This window comes from Triticum urartu, chromosome 2 (assembly GCF_003073215.2).
Source record: "Triticum urartu cultivar G1812 chromosome 2, Tu2.1, whole genome shotgun sequence".
In the NCBI taxonomy this organism is placed as follows: Eukaryota; Viridiplantae; Streptophyta; class Magnoliopsida; order Poales; family Poaceae; genus Triticum; species Triticum urartu.
This window is the reverse complement of record NC_053023.1, coordinates 66,145,894-66,162,598: the sequence shown is the minus strand read 5'-3', so window position 1 is coordinate 66,162,598 and position 16,705 is coordinate 66,145,894. Positions and strand designations below refer to the sequence as shown.

The 16,705-nt window shown below is 45.0% G+C and overlaps 1 protein-coding gene and 1 pseudogene across 1 annotated transcript; one reads left to right on the top strand and one right to left on the bottom strand.

The window, feature by feature from the left end:
- The first annotated feature begins 6,986 nt into the window (after positions 1 to 6,986).
- LOC125535793 (serine/threonine-protein phosphatase 6 regulatory ankyrin repeat subunit B-like) lies at positions 6,987 to 12,841 on the top strand. The gene is made up of 11 exons (XM_048698867.1): positions 6,987 to 7,170; positions 7,275 to 7,412; positions 7,555 to 7,683; positions 8,176 to 8,318; positions 8,767 to 8,853; positions 8,960 to 9,088; positions 10,041 to 10,193; positions 10,504 to 10,605; positions 11,259 to 11,438; positions 11,517 to 11,596; positions 12,501 to 12,841. The coding sequence occupies exons 1-11, from the start codon at positions 7,095 to 7,097 to the stop codon at positions 12,589 to 12,591; spliced, it is 1,308 nt and encodes a 435-aa protein (XP_048554824.1). The 5' UTR covers positions 6,987 to 7,094; the 3' UTR covers positions 12,592 to 12,841.
- Positions 12,842 to 13,412: 571 nt separating this feature from the next.
- Positions 13,413 to 14,959, bottom strand: LOC125535794 (annotated as a pseudogene).
- Between the last annotated feature and the right edge of the window lie 1,746 nt (positions 14,960 to 16,705).

Below are 16,705 nucleotides of genomic sequence, written 5' to 3'. Positions count from 1 at the left end.
TTAGAGATCATAGTTGCTTGTGCCATGCTTGATTAGCTATGAGTTATAATGGTTTACCTTGTGTGCCAACATGCTATTGAGATGATTATGATGTGGTATGATGGGGTGGTATCCTTCTTTGAATGATTTAAGTGACTTGACTTGGCACATGTTCACGCATGTAGTTGAAACAAATCAACATAGCCTTCACGATATTTATGTTCATGGTGGATTATATCCTACTCATGCTTGCATCCAATGTTTATTAATTTTAAAGCATGTACATGGCTATTGTCGCTCTCTAGTTGGTCGCTTTCCAGTCTTTTGCTAGCCTTCACCTGTACTAAGCGGGAATACTGCTTGTGCATCCAATCCCTTAAACCCCAAAGTTATTCCAGATGAGTCCACCATACCTTCCTATATGCGGTATCTACCTGCCGTTCCAAGTAAATTTGTATGTGCCAAACTCTAAACCTTCAAATAAACATTCTGTTTTGTATGCTCGAATAGCTCATGTATCAACCAAGGTTGTCCTTATCTTCCGTGTTAGGCGGGTTATTCTCAAAAGGAGTGAACTTTGCTCCTCACTCACGAGAAAATGGCTGGTCACCAGGATGCTGAGTCCCATGCTTTATGCAAACTAAATCAAAATTAATTGCAAACAAAACTCCCCCTAGGACTTGATGTATGTTGGAGGCACTCATTGTTTCGAGCAAGCCATGGATTGATGCTTGTTGGTGGAGGGGGAGTATAAACTTTACCATTCTGTTTGGGAACCGCCTATAATGTGTTTAGCATGGAAGATATCGTCATCTCTTAGTTGTTACATTGACAATGAAAGTATACCGCTCAAAATACAATTTATCTCTATTTCAAAACTGAGCTCTGGCACCTCTACAAATCCCTGCTTCCCTCTGCGAAGGGCCTATCCATTTACTTTTATGTTGGGTCATCACCCTCTTATTAAAAAGCACTAGCTGGAGAGCACAGCCGTCATTTGCATTCATCACTGTTAATTTATATTGGGTATGACTATGATTGGATCTCTTTTACCATGAATTACAATGTCTAGTCAGTCCTTGATCTTTAAAGGTGCTCTGCATTTATGTTTTGCGGTTCCAGAAAGGGCTAGCGAGATACCATCTTGTTATATCATATTATGATTGTTTTGAGTAAGTGTTGTCATCCGAGATTTATTATTATGGCTTGCTAGTTGATTATGTTATTGATATGAGTAATTATGAGACCTGAGAATTATTGCAAATGTGGTTAGTTATGATCTATGCTGAAAACTTGAATGCTGGCTTGACATAGTTACAACAACAAGAGCAAACAGAGTTTGTAAAAGTCTTTCTTTCTTTCTTTCAGTTTGTCAACTGAATTGCTTGAGACAATCAAGGGTTTAAGCTTGGGGGAGTTGATACGTCTCCGTCGTATCTACTTTTCCAAATACTTTTGCCCTTATTTTGGACTCTAACTTGTATGATTTGAATGGAACTAACCCGGACTGATGCTGTTTTCAGCAAAATTGCCATGGTGTTGTTTTATGTGCAGAAAACAAATGTTCTCGGAATGACCTGAAACTTCATGGAACATCTTAGAAAAAATAATAAAAAATCCTTGCAAAGATGAAGACCAGGGGGCCCACACCCCTGTCCACGAGGGTGGGGGCGCCCCCCTAGGGCGCGCCCCCTACCTCGTGGGCCCCCTGGATGCCCTCCGACGCCAACTCCAACTCTATATATTTGCTTTCGGAGAGAAAAAAAATCAGAGAGAAGAAATCATCGCGTTTTACGATACGGAGCCACCGCCAAGCCCTAAAACCTCCCGGGAGGGCTGATCTGGAGTCCGTTCGGGGCTCCGGAGAGGGGGATTCGTCACCGTCGTCATCATCAACCATCCTCCATCACCAATTTCATGATGCTCATCGCCGTGTGTGAGTAATTCCATCGTAGGCTTGCTAGACGGTGATGGGTTGGATGAGATTTATCATGTAATCGAGTTAGTTTTGTTAGGGTTTAATCCCTAGTATCCATTATGTTCTGAGATTGATGTTGCTATGACTTTGCTATGCTTAATGCTTGTCACTAGGGCCCGAGTGCCATGATTTCAGATCTGAACCTATTATGTTTTCATGAATATATGTGAGTTCTCGATCCTACCTTGCAAGTCTATAGTCACCTACTATGTGTTATGATCCGGCAACCCCGAAGTGACAATAATCGGGACCACTCCCGGTGATGACCATAGTTTGAGAAGTTCATGTATTCACTATGTGCTAATGCTTTGTTCCGGTTCTCTATTAAAAGGAGGCCTTAATATCCCTTAGTTTTCCAATAGGACCCCGCTGCCACGGGAGGGTAGGACAAAAGATGTCATGCAAGTTTTTTCCATAAGCACGCATGACTATATACGAAATACATGCCTACATTACATTGATGAATTGGAGCTAGTTCTGTGTCACCCTATGTTATGACTGTTACATGATAAACCGCATCCGGCATAATTATCCATCACTGATCCGATGCCTACGAGTTTTCCATATACTGGTTCTCGCTTATTTACTTTCCCGCTGTTACTGTTACAATCACTACAAAATACCAAAAACATTACTTTTGCTGTCTTTACTTTTGTTGCCGCTACCACCACTATCATATTACTTTGCTACTAAACACTTTGCTGCAGATACTAAGTTTCCAGGTGTGGTTGAATTGACAACTCAGTTGCTAATACATGAGAATATTCTTTGGCTCCCCTTGTGTCGAATCAATAAATTTTGGTTGAATACTCTACCCTCGAAAGCTGTTGCGATCCCCTATACTTGTGGGTTGTCAACGGGACAAATGCATTTTTGCCCCTAGTTCGAACCTACCCACGGGTTTTTCCCTTACTTTTCGACTCTGCTCAGTTTTGCCCTTAGATTTTTCTCCGAGATCACCCGAATGCCTTTTGACCGTTTGACCAATACTTTGAAGACTCATAATAAATTGATATGAACTCATAAAAATGCAAATAAGATATCAAAATGTTCAAATAAACATTACCTTTATGTGCATGTCATTTGCATTTAGGAAAAAAGTACTATTTAAACTACCTAAGGTTATTAATGTTTTTAACATTATTAAAAATAAAAAAGGTGTAAACAATACTTTTCTCAGGAATAAAAATTACATGCAAATGTAGGTGATATTTTCTGAATACCCTGATATCTTGTTTGCATTTTTCTGAGTTCATATCAACTTGTTATGAAGTTTCATAGAAACTTCTTAACAAGTTGATATGAACTCAAAAAAATGCAAAAAAAGATATCAGGATGTTCAGAAAACATCACCTACATTTGCATGTAATTTTTATTATTGAAAAAAGTATTTTTATACCTTTTGATTTTTAATAATGTTAATAACATTAATAACCTCGGGTAGTTTAAACGATACTTATGTCCTTAATGCAAATGAGATGCACATAAAGGTAATGTTCTTCTGAACATTTTGATATCTTATTTGCATTTTTCCGAGTTCATATGAATTTGCTTATGAATTTTCAAAGTACTGGTCAAAGGGCATTCGGGCGACCTCGGGGGCAAATCTAAGGGCAAAATTGAGCAGAGTCGAAAAGTAAGGGCAAAACCCGTGGGTAGGTTCCAACTAGGAGCAAAAATGCAATTGTCCCTATTTCTACATATACATTAATTTTGTGCTACCACGTGTCTGGTAGCCCACACGGTCGATTCTTACCGAGGTGTACTTTCCACTTTTTGAATGGCGCACATGAGCCATACTTTTCTTTGGGGACACTTTCATAAAATGCATGTATGAAAATTCAGGAATTTTTGTTTTAGATTTTTCAACATTTGAATATTCAAAATGAACTTTAAAGATATTTTAATGTTAAAAAAATTAAAGTGAGATATTTCGAAACTTGAAAAAAATTCCGACTTGTGATATTTTTTAACTTTCAATTTTTGTACTTTACACAAGAAACTGGAAAGTTGGAAATGTCACACGCGTAGGCCCCACCTCTTCATCCGGTACCGCATGTGTAGCCAACTGTTACCGCACGTGCTTGTGTACCCACTCCCCCCACCCCTCCCACGTACGACGAAGGCTTCCGACCCCTTCCACATTCCTGGCCCCCACCATGACGAGTGTGCCGCAAAAAAGCGTGTCCGGACAACCATACCCAATGTGCTCCCATGCTTGACTGGGGTGCATTAAACTGTGGGGGAGCGATTTCGTTCTTGAAGGTTCACGTGGTCAAGTTACCAAAAAAACTCATTTACACACTTTCTCCAAGACAAACATGACAATATTTCCACATATACATTGATTTTATGATATCATGTGCCAGGTAGCCCATGCGGTCGATTCTTACGAATGTGTACGTTCCACTTTTTGAATGGCGCACATGATCCATACTTTTCTTTGGGACACTTTCATAAAATTCAGAAAATTTTGTTTTAGATTTTTGAACATTTGGATATTTAAAATGAACTTTAAAAAACATGTTTAATGTTAAAAAATTAAGGTTGAGATTTTTTGAAACTTGAACTTTCAGAATTGTGACTTGTTATATCTTTTAACTTCATTTTTTAATGTTGTACAAAAGAAAAGGAAAAGCTGGAAAATGCCACACAGGTAGGCGCCACCTCTTCATCTCGTACCATGTATGTTGCCAACTGTTGCTGACGTGCCCTATCCCCCCCCACTCCCGTGTATGACGACGCTTCCAGTGCCTTCCACGCACCTGGCCCCACATGACTGTGTAGAAAAAATGCGTCCCAACAACCATATCCATCATGGGTGCATTTAAACAAGTGAAGGAGCGTATTTGTGCTCGAAGATCCACGTGGTCAAGTTACCAAAAAACCCATTTACACATTATCTCCAAAAAAACATGACAATAGTTCTACATATACATTGCTTTATGTAATAACATGTCAAAAGATGCAGTAATTTGTTTGTTTCTTATTTTGTATACATCACCAATAGATATGTGTTGGAACTAAAACACATTTTTAATGCTAAAAAAATTGAAGTTGAGAATTTTCAAAACTTGAACTCTTAAAAGTCTGACTTGTGATTTCTTTTAACTTTCATTATTTTTAACTTTAGATGATTAGATGAAAAAAGGAAAGCTAAACAAATGCCGCACGGGTGGGCCCTACCTCTTCATCGCGTACTACATGTGTAGTCAACTCTTGCCACCCGTGTTCCCCATAAAAGCGCGTCCCAACAACACTACCAGTGCGGGGTGCACTAAACAGTGAAGGAGCGTTTTTTTTATTTTCATTTTTTAAAACTTTACTCGGGAAGGGAAAGCAAAAAAAGTGTCCGTCAGTGGGCCCAGGCTTTTCATCCCGTACCACGTGTGTAACCAACTGTTGCCACCCGTGCTTGCGTGGCCACCCCACTACTTCCACGCACGACGCCGCTTCCCCGCGCCTCTCGCGTTTCTGGCCCCCACCATGATGAGTGTTCCCCGAAAAAGCGCGTCCTAACAACCCTACCAAGTGCGGGTGCACTAAACAGTGGAGGAGCGTTTTCTTTTGACCTTCATTTTTTTACTTTACACGAAAAAGGGAAAGCTAAAAAAATATCGCGTCGGTGGGCCCTACCTCTTCATCCCGTACCACGATGTAGCCAACTGTTGCCACCCGTGCTTGCGTGGACACCCCACCACTTCCATGTACAACGACGCCTCCCCACGCCTCACACATGCCTGGCCCCCACCATGACGAGCGTTCCCTGAAAATGCACGTCCCAACAACCTCACCCAGTGCGGGTGCATTAAACAGTGGAGGAGCGTTTACTTTTTACCTTCATTTTTTTAACTTTACATGGAAAAGGGGAAAGCTAAAAAAATTGTCACGCCGATGGGCCCTGTCTCTTCATTCCGTACCACGTGTGTAGCCAACTATTGGCATCGGTGCTTGCGTAGGCGCCCCACCACTCCCACGTAATGACGCCTCCCCGCGCCTCCCACGTGCCTGCCCCTCACCATGACAAGCGTTCGCCGAAAAAGCACGTCCCAACAACCCTATCCAGTCCATATGCATTAAACAGTAGAGTAGCATTTTCGTTTGACCTTCATTTTTTAAAACTTTACACGGGAAAGGGGGAAGTTAAAAAGATGTCGTGCCGGTGGGCCCTGCCTCTTCATCCCGTACCACGTGTGTAGCCAACTGTCGTCACCCGTGTTTGCGTGGGCACCCCATCACCCCCACGTACGACGACGCCTCCCCGCGCCTCCCGCGTGCCTGGCCCCACCATGACGAGCGTTCCCGGAAAAAACGCGTCCCAACAATCCTATCCAAGGGGGTGCATTAAACAGTGGAGGAGTGCTTTCTTTTGACTTTCATTTTTTTAACTTTACACGAGAAAAGTGAAAAGCTAAAAAAATGTTGCGCGGGTGGGCTTTAGCTCTTCATCTCGTACCACGTGTGTAGCCAACTGTTGTCACTCATGCTTGCGTGGGCACCCCACCACTACCGCGTACGACGATGCCTCCCCGCGCCCCCCGCATGCCTGGACCCCACCATGAGGAGCGTTTCCGAAAAAAGCGCGTCACAACAACCCTACCCAGTGCGGGTGCATTAAACAGTGAAGGAGCGTTTTCTTTTAACTTTTATTTTTTAAAACATTACACGGGAAAAGGAAAAGTTAAAAGCATGTCACGCCGATGGACCCTGCCTCTTCATCATGTACCATGTGTGTAGTCATTGCCATTCGTGCTTGCATGGGCACCCCACCTCTCCCACGTATGACGACGCCTCCCCGCGCCTTCCGCGTGTATGACGACGCCTCCCCGCGCCTTCCGCGTGCTGGTCCCCACCATGACAAGCGCCCCCTGAAAAAGCACGTTCCGACAACGCTACTCATTGCGGGTGCATTAAACAGTGGAGGAGCGTTTCTTTTGACCTTAATTTTTTTAACTTTACAGGGAAAAGGAACAGCAAAAGAAATCAAATGGGCAGAGGGGTGTACAAATTAAAAGCCACTCTCCATCTGCGGCATTTCCCCACCGCGACTGCGACTGCGACCGCTCTCTCTCTCTCTTGACTGGAGTCAGAGTCTTGTGCTGCTGAGCCGCCGTCTTCTCCGCTTGCCCGTGCCGCCATGGATGGGGTTCCGACGGAGCCTCGCCACCCGCTCCTGCAGGCCGTTCTCGATGGCGACCTCCTCCTCCTCAAAGGTAATAACAACCAGCCCACCGCATCCTTTAGCTCCTGCCCCTACCCTTAGGGTTCCTTCCTTGGTGATGGTAATTAATTTGGGCCGATCACGTGATGTGCGCAGAGATGGCGGGCGTCGTGGCGGCGGACGTCGGCATCAGGGCGCGCGCGCTGACTGTGGCGGTCATGGAAGGGCGGCTGGACATGTGTAGGTGCCTCGTCGAGGACCACGGCGTCGATGTCAACCAGCGCACCTTCACAGGTTAATTAGTCCGGTTCCCTTTGGATCTATTGGCGTCAATTCTGCTGCACCTCCCAGGACCACGGCTAGATGCACAAGTGCACATCACATCCCGGCCCAGTAAGTAATCCCAGGTTAGTTTGGTTCTTTTGTTTTGTTGCAGGTGACACTCCTCTGGCCATTTCTGCGACTTATGGGACGCCTGCTACCACCAGATATCTTCTGGATCGTGGTGCTGATCCAACTTTAGCTGGTGCCCTGTGGCCACCTCTTCATGCTGCTGCAAGTTTTGGTATCCCCTCGCCTCTCCCACACGCGCAGCCTGTTCAACTTCCATCCTGCCATATGTTTTTATTGACATCTAGTATTCACCAAGTTCAGACATATGTGATTTGGACGGTGGAACAAGCAGAAACAATGAGTTTCTGTACGGCAACTTTGAGGATTGGAATGTAAAGTAAATTGGTGTTAATTAATTCTAGTCTTGTTTGCTCACAGATCGATTTTCGGGAGAGAAAACACCGTGTCACTCTCAAGTGTTAATTCTATTCTTGTTTGCTCACAAATCGATGATTTTTGCTAGCTACTGCCTATGTTTAGATACAAAAACAACTAGCTAGAAGTCAAATATTCTAAACTTGGTCCTGGACATGATCATTGGTAACTGGCGGTTATCACATTTGCAAGTGTACAATTCAAAAAAACATTTGCAAGTGTCTACATTTTTTTCTTTTTGCAAAAATAAGCTTATCTTGCTGATTTTTTCTACAAACTTGTATTCTAGGACAATGTGAGATAGTGGAATTGCTGCTTTCAACTGGAATTGATGTGGATCATTTCGATTCTGTGTATGGGACCGCATTGCATGTTGCCGCTACTAATGGTCAAGATGGCTCGATGAATATTTTGTTGCAGCATCATGCAGATGTAAGTCACCACTTTCTTCCTTCTCTTCTGGGCTGTGCAAAAGTAAATCCTGGTTGGTTTCTTAAGGCCCTAAGCGGCTTTATCTCCAGTTCATAACTATCATGCATGCAATGTAATGAGAAGTGGAAATACTGTTGTCTGTTAGTACTTGGGCTCAATCATCTGAACCGAAAGAGTTTGTTTATGTTGGCACAAAGCAAAACATATATACAATGTTTGTCGTTTGACCATAAATAATTCTCCTGAAATGAAACATGCTTATTTTCTCACAGGTGCTCTAAATGTTTGTCTAATTTTTATAATTAAATCAAAAAAATGTATGCTTCTGTGCGTTGAGAAATGCCAATATGTGTAACACACACACACACACACACACAATGTGCTTATTTTATTTCCCCATTACTCCTTTTTTTGCAAGTGAATAAATTGGTTTTTCTACTTTCCACAGCCCAATAAGGTTTTCCGCCTTGATAGTACCCCGTTAAGGCTGGCCATGATTTCTGAATCACTGGAATGTGTGAAGCTACTCATTAAGGTCAGTAATCTTTCTCGTTTATGGAGCTTCCTTTAGTGTAGTCTACATTTTCTGCAGTTGACATCTCAAGCACTTACTCAGATGAAACTAAAATTTATTTACACAGGCTGGCGCTGATGTGAATAAAATTGACTATACTGGTGTTACTTACTTGATGATAGCAGCGGGCAATGGCTTATCTGATACCCTGAAATGCTTACTAGATGCTGGCGCTAACCCAGATATTGATGATGGGGTGAGTCACTGAGTCTTGTATTGTTTTCTCCCCCTCTGCCTTCATGGTCTACTTTCATGCGTATTATCTGTTCGTAGTTGGCTGAATGGTTGTGCCTCGGTGGGACATGTTAGGTTCTAGGCTGTTGAGAGATTAGGATAAATGTGCTCAGCCGCTTCTTTTACATCAACTGTACCCATGCTGCTGGGAATATTTTATTCATGCATGAGGATTGAGGAAACACATTGTTTTGGTAAATCATATCTGTTACTACGTGATGCATGGTCTACAGAGAACATGGGAAAAGTATTCCTACCAACATGTTTACTGTGTAATATCAATGGAGCAGATCACCATATCGTAACATTTTGCACCGCCTTGGTCAGCACATATCGGCTGCAGTTCTTCCCAGGTGTTGAACTTACCAATTGCTGCCCAAGGAAGACGGGCATAGGCTTTTCTGCTCTTTTTTCCCCTTGTTTTTAGGAGGAATTCTTTGTAAATCACCATCCTGTGCAATTATCTCTTTGCGGAGGCAGCGGAGTACCTTGCAGGACTTTCATGAATTTATTTATTGTCAATGGAGAAATTCTCCAGTTTTCTTCATTGCCTGGTCAAATAGACACAGGATGCTTTCAAAGACTTATTCTTCTATTGTGTCGATGGCACATTCTCTCTCTATTCTGCTTTGACAAACTAATGCAGTATAAGAAACATATTAGTTTGGCATTAGAATTAATATTTTTATAGGATTTAACCTTAGCTTTATTTCCCGAATTTAGTGGAGAGGTATGGACAAGACTATTCCATTGTTTGTTCCCGCGTTTTGATTTGCTCAAAGCCCATCTAGCCATTTGATTGAAATTGTAGACTTGGAATTGTAACTATCAATGTTGAAATGCTCTGCTAGTATAGTCCATCTTGTATTAATGATGATCGAACATGAAATCAGCCATCTCATTTACTCCTGCAGTTTGGTACAACTCCAATCGAAATTGCCGCCCTCCAAGCCAGATGGGATATGGTTGCGATGTTATTTCCTTTAACTTCTCCCATTTCAAGATTGCCGGATTGGAGTATTGATGGAATTATTTCTCATGTGCAATCTTTTGGTTTGAAGCCGAGGGTATGTAGTTCCTTTTCCGCTCACTTACAGTTCCATAATATTATGTATAATGGCTAGTCGTCTTCCATTCTTCTGTTGCTCTGCTCCTGCAGTCATGATTTCAATTGATATTTATAATAACAGAAAAATGTTATGCATACCCAGACCCTGCGCAAGCGGGAGCTACATGCACTGGGCTGCCCTTTTTATAAGCGCCCCACATTTGAGAAAGTTTTAATGTCATTGTTAGGGTCAACTAAGATTCTAAGTGAAGCTTCTTTTCTGTGTTTGTGCTGTATATATGTCTTGACCAAAAATATTTTTTGATCAGGATATACATCTATGTGAAGCGAAAAGAGCTGAACTAAAGTTGCAAGCTACAGAGGCTTTTAAGAGAAAGGAATATATCATAGCAGGAGACCTATATACTTGTGTGAGTCACTGAGCCTAGATGATTATGATAGTTACGGTGTCAATTAAACATGTGCTTGTCATTGTTATCTAGCAAGACACTTCACATTTTGAACACGCCCAAAAGGTTCAATCCCTGTCAAACTGTTCAGTGTCCTAATCTAACTGTTTAAGCTGCAGCTAGACTAGAACCACAGTATCTAAAACAAAGGGCAGTCTGTGTTTTGCACTGTATCTAAAACAAAGGGTATCTAGAACCACAGTATCTAGAACTACAGCTGCATGCTATTATAACAGTTGTTTTGCACTGTTTGTCCTCAAAATTCAGTCTGGATTATGCTCGCAGTTGCTATTGCCACACACACACACACAAAAAAAAACCCTGCTTTGGAGTTGAACTGCTTATGTTTTAGTTAGAGGAACCGTGTGAACATTCAAAGGTATTTAAAATTCCGGAGTTATCTATATTAATTCATAAAAAATCAGCATCATTTTCCATGTATCTTTCGTGAAAATTCTGTCAGAAATGTTATACTGATTTCATAAAAGTGAATGGTTTCTCTCTGTCTCGATCTGGATTATCGGAAATGTTGGTGGGGTCAGTGAAAATGTTGTTACTGTGTTATGCAAACTACTACCTTGTAACAAAATCTGCATGTGATTGGTCTACTGTAGGCAATGAGTTTTCAGCCTAGTCCAAAAGGTCTTGCAAACCTGCTAGCACATAGGAGTTTCTGTATGTTGCACGCGGGAATAGGAAAAGAGGCTCTCTCCGACGCTGCTAGGTGCACAGTGCTACGACCTCTTTGGCCCAAAGGTTACTATCGACTAGGAGCAGCCTTTATGTTGCTACAGGTAAACCAGAATAAATTTGTTACGGCTATTCTTTCGTGACCATGATGAAATTGATCATCTTCCGGTGTCTACTCACAGGACTATGGAAAAGCAGCTCAGACGTTCGAAGCTGGCTTGAAACTGGACCCTACAAATGCGGATATGGCTAACGCTTTAAGGTAATTGTGTGTTCCATGTCTCCATGTTGCGAGGAATCTTGTGCAGTCCCACCTGCTTGATTGGTCCCCTAAAAGGACGAACTATTTCTTATATGCTCCCTCTGTTCCTGAATATAAGACGTTTTCGCAGTTCAATTTAAACTGCCAAAACGTCTTATATTTAGAAACAGAGGTGGTACGTAGATCGAAGTCCTTCTGGAGTGCAAGTGTTTTCTGTGTCTTGATGGTCTAAACTCGGGCATCATGCGGATTTAATGATTTAAGATCTATTAAGAGTGAGTTTGGAGCTACAGCTCTGGTTCTCAAATCCATGGAAAGAAAGAGAGCACCTTGTCCTGGTGCCCTGTGCATGCCTTTGTTCTGTTCAATCTCTGGAAAAAAAAGGCTCTTTTCACTATTTTGACCCTTTCAGAAAACTTTAGCACAAAATGAACTCCACACAAAACTATTTCACAATCTGACCCTTTTGGTAACGCCACAAGCCGTGGTGTTTCTTCTCTATTTGAAAACGCCGAACTAGCTAGCGTTGCTTCACTTCATAAATAAATGAAAAATGTGAAAAACTAGTTGAAACGCCAACAACCCTTGGCGTTGCATGCTTGGGCAGCAACGCCCACCCCATTGGCGTTTCCAGCAACGTTACAAACTTTGGCGTTTCAGCCCTGCTACGTAGCGTCTCGATCAGGCCAATAACGCTAGCTAGTTCGGCGTTTTCATATAGTGCAGCAACGTCACGGTCTTTAGCGTTTCTGAAAAGGGTCAGATCGTGAAATTGTTTTGTGTGAAGTTCATTTTGTGCTAAAGTTTCCTCATAAGATCAGAACAGTGAAAAAGGCCGGAAAAAAAGAGCCATATAGAAGTCTCGCCCGCCCATTGCTTACCCCAAAAATATTTTTCGTCGCAGGGAAGCCCAAGAGACGGCGAGGAATCCTCCTCGCACCAGGGGGCTGGAGTGCCTTCACCCATTTGGAATGAGACGTTCCTGGAGTGATTGAGGCGCTGTTTCGTTGCTATGTCCAGTCCAGGGTATGCATGCCTGCCTGTTATTCTCTTTTCCTATGTCCAGTCCAAGGTATGCGTGCCTGTTATTCTCTGGAGAGACTGAGACTCTGTTTCGTTGCTTAAGACTCTGTTTTGTGTTGAACCGTCCAAGAGTACTGATCTCATGTGCTATATTGTAGACCGTGTAAACATGGCTATCTGTACATTGTGGTTATATGTCGTCTCCGTGAACCATTGTGGTTATATATCGTGTGCGTGAATCACTCTGAAAAATGCGCTTGTCATGGTGAAATCTAAGCAGTACTATACTGGCTAGAAAAAAAGGATAAAAGGCAAAAAAGAAGTGTCATCTAGGTAGGGGATCGTGTGGAACTGCAGATATATTTTAGTATTTGAGAAAAAAGAAGATAATTTGTGTGTAAAGCGGGATTTAGTATGGCGTTGGGCATGCTGTAGATGTTAGCTGGGAGTGGGAGGTTTGCTGGTGGGTACGCACATTAGAATCCTGAAAATACAGTGCTTACTGAGGACAAAGAGAGGATTCTAGGGGAATTCTGCACATCTCTATTTTTTTAGGTAAATTTTGCACATTTTTTGCCATCACCTGTTGCTGGGTGGTGAATTTAACTAGAAACCACACAAGCATTTACGGGCTCGTGTTTGAAAAACACACGCTCGAGACGGTCCAGTGGAGGAATAGGGGCATGTCCAGGGTGCACCCACGAGGCGAAATAAATCAAAAGGAAAACAACATAGACTGCAGTCTGCTGGACAAAATGTGTCTTTCATGCAAACGAATAAAAGCATGTGTATCTACACGAAAGAACAACTGAGTCATGTGCACAGATGAACATATACCAACACACAAATGATAATTACAGATAGTAGTACTCATCATGGGTGCATGGAACAACAGAAACTAAAAGGAATGGTGGAATACAAGGAATACAAAAAGATGCATCATCACTATCTCGCTAACCGGATACTATGCCACTTATTCTAGAAATAGCACATCGTGGCTCCGGACGGGGTTGATCTCCTCCTTCAGCTGTCATATGTGAGTATCACATCAATTGTCAATCATCGGTGGCTTGCCCTTCGGAGGCGGCTCCGGCTTCGGTTCGGGCTCAGGCTTGGGCTCTGGCTTAGGCATAGGTTCAGGCTTAGGCTCTGGTTTAGGCAATGGTTTGGGCTTAGGCTCTGGCTTTGGCATCGGCTCAGGCTTGGGCTCTGGCTTCGGTTCTGGCTTCGGCATTGGCTCGGGCTTTGGTTCTGGCTTTGGCATCGGCTCTGGCTTGGGCTCTGGCTTCGGTTCCGGCTTTGGCATCGGCTCGGGTTTGGGCTCTGGCTTTGGTTCCGGCTTTGGCATCGGCTCGGGTTGGGCTCTGGCTTTGGTTCTGGTTTGGGCATCGGCTCGGGTTTGGGCTCAGGCTTAGGCTCAGGTTTGGGCATTGGGTAAGGCTTGGGCTCAGGCTTTGGTTCCGGTTTTGGCATCGGCTCGGGCTTGGGCTCGGGCTTGGGTTCCGGTTTTGGCATCGGCTCAGGCTTGGGCTCAGGCTTGGGTTCCGGCTTTGGCATCGGCTCAGGCTTGGGCTCTGGCTTAGGTTCGGGTTTCGGCATCGGCTTAGGCTCAGGCTTTATCGGCTCGGGTTTGGGCTCTGGCTTTGGTTCTGGTCTAGGCATCGGCTCGGGCTTGGGCTCTGGCTTCGGTTCGGGTTTTGGCATCGGCTTAGGCTCAGGCTTCATCGGCTCGGGTTTGGGCTCGGGCTTTGGTTCAGGTTTTGGCATAGGCTCGGGCTTGGGCTCTGGCTTTGGTTCTGGTTTGGGCATCGGCTCTGGCTTGGGCTCAGGCTTAGGCTCAGGTTTGGGCATCGGGTCAGGCTTGGGCTCAGGCTTTGGCATCGGCTCCGGCTTCGGCTCCGGTTTGGGCTCTGGCTTTGGCATGGGTTCAGGTTTGGGCAGAGGCTTAGGCTCTGGCTTTGGCATGGGTTCAGGTTTAGGCAGAGGCTTAGGCTCTGGCTTTGGCATGGGTTCAGGCTTAGGCATTGGCTCTGGCTTGGGTTCCGGCTTGGGCTCCGGGTACGGCATCGGCTTGGGCTCCGGCTCGGGGAGCTTCTCGGCGAGGCCCCGACCAGCGGCGGCGGCCTGGCTGAAACCAGAGGCCGCGACCAGCCCGACGAGGAGCACGGCAAGGAGGCTGTGCCTCGCCATTGCTGCTCGCTCCTTCCTCTCGCAGCTCTTGCTGCACCTGTGCTTCACCGCTTCTAAACCTCTCAACTGAGATAAAGTGGATGGGGTGTCGGTGTGGTTCCTCTGAATGGTGGTGTGGAGAACCGGAGATGGCATATGGGGTGGTTTTATAGGGCTGAGCAACCAAGCAGGCCAGGACGCGTGTGCCACACTCCCGAATCCCGATCGACCAGTGCCGGTGGGTCTCCGGGTGGATCAGGTTACCTCTCTCAACTTTTCATCTGCCGTCTGCACCTTCCTCCCGCCCGCCTGGACTGCAAGGCAGCAGCAGCGGTACCAGTAATGAGAAGAGACCGCGGACAGTAAATTCGTGCTGTGGACGCCGCCGGACGCCGGACGGCGGATGGCTGGTGGCCGGTGGCGCGTCGCCGTCGCGCCTTGAAATCCATGTCGGGGATTTCTCCGTTGCGCGTAGCATCCGACGACGCCTGATGGGTGCGGGTCAAGTCCGGCGACTGTTCTAGGCAGCTGCTAGCAGGGGCTGACGGCGACGGGGCACTGAGAGTTGAGCCTCAGCTTGACGGCATCATCAACTCGACTGCGCCGTAGTACGATTTCACGTGGAGCTTTTACTGCAGCCTGTACAGATTTTTCGGACAGAGGTAAGCTAAAGTTGTGGTCGTCAGGCAGGCACGAGCTCAACCCGTACCGCCCTGAACCCGTTGCGTACGGCGAGCCGCTGCCACCGGCGACAATCGCACGGCGCCTGTCGAGCCATGGATCGGCAGCTTTGAAATTGTTCATGGGTGGATGGGGCCGCGGACCGACCGACGCTTGCTTGGTCCGGTTCGCGGTATTGATCGATCGGTTGATTGATTGACCTGTTAAAACTTAAAAGTCACGTACGCACGCGGCCAGGTAGGCAGAATTGCTTTTGTTGATATTCCTCCAAGCGCTTTTTGCTTGAACAAGCGTCTTTGTTGCTGCATTTTTCTCCTTCGTGTGGGGCTTGCGGCGTTGATTAACGCTGCAGCTGTGATAATGTAACATGTGTTGCGTGAACATGGTACTACTAATCAAGATTCATTGATTTAACAAATGAAGCAACCTTCCGACGTATGCCAAAATAAATAAGCGAGGCAACCTGCCCACCTAGCTATAGCTAGCTAGATTGTTATGGTATAAGATCGTTTTGCGCCCTACAACTATTCGCGTGGAGCTCACACAAAATTATCAACGCGCAAAAGTGAAACTCAAGCTGCGGTGGTTAGACGGACGCCGTAACGCAGCCCGTTGCGTGCGTGGTTCATGTAATCATGTTGTTTGACCGTCCGTGCATGGCCCGGTCCATCTATCTGGGGGGCACGGCAGCCCGGCCAGGGTGTGCCATCGGAGGCAGTCGTCCTACCGTAGCTATCGAGACCATCTGCAACGTTGAAAATGTTCATCGAGATGGATCGGCCGACCGACCGACCTTTGCTTGCTCTTGCTCACGGTATTAATTGCTTGACTGGCTAACCTCATTGGTCACGCGGAGGCACCAAAATCTTTGCGTTGATATTCGAAGCACATTTCTCACGAGCGTTTGTGCGAGTACCGATCAAGTCAAGCACAGCCACACCTACGTGTTCTTCTTGCCGCGTTTCCCTTGTGGGGCTGCCGCATTGATTGACAACATTGCGGCTCAAGTTGCGTAACATTGCAATGGAGTTTTACTGATTATAACAATAACAAAATGAAGCAACCTTCCACACCAAAAATTGAATAAACGAAGCAACAACCTACCTTACCTAGATCGTGTTGCTAACATGCAAAGAGATCTTGCGCGTGTGTCCATGCGATGACAGTAGGAGGAGCAACCGTATTTTAGCTCCATGTGGTCGGCCAACCTTTGGTAGAAATCATCAGAAGATCGAC

Coding starts and splice junctions, on each gene's coding strand:
- LOC125535793 (XM_048698867.1), top strand. CDS start 7,095: ATGGATGGGGTTCCGACGGAGCCTCGCCACCCGCTCCTGCAGGCCGTT. Junction 7,684..8,175: donor TCATGCTGCTGCAAGTTTTG/GTATCCCCTCGC, acceptor CTTGTATTCTAG/GACAATGTGAGATAGTGGAA. Junction 8,319..8,766: donor TGTTGCAGCATCATGCAGAT/GTAAGTCACCAC, acceptor TACTTTCCACAG/CCCAATAAGGTTTTCCGCCT.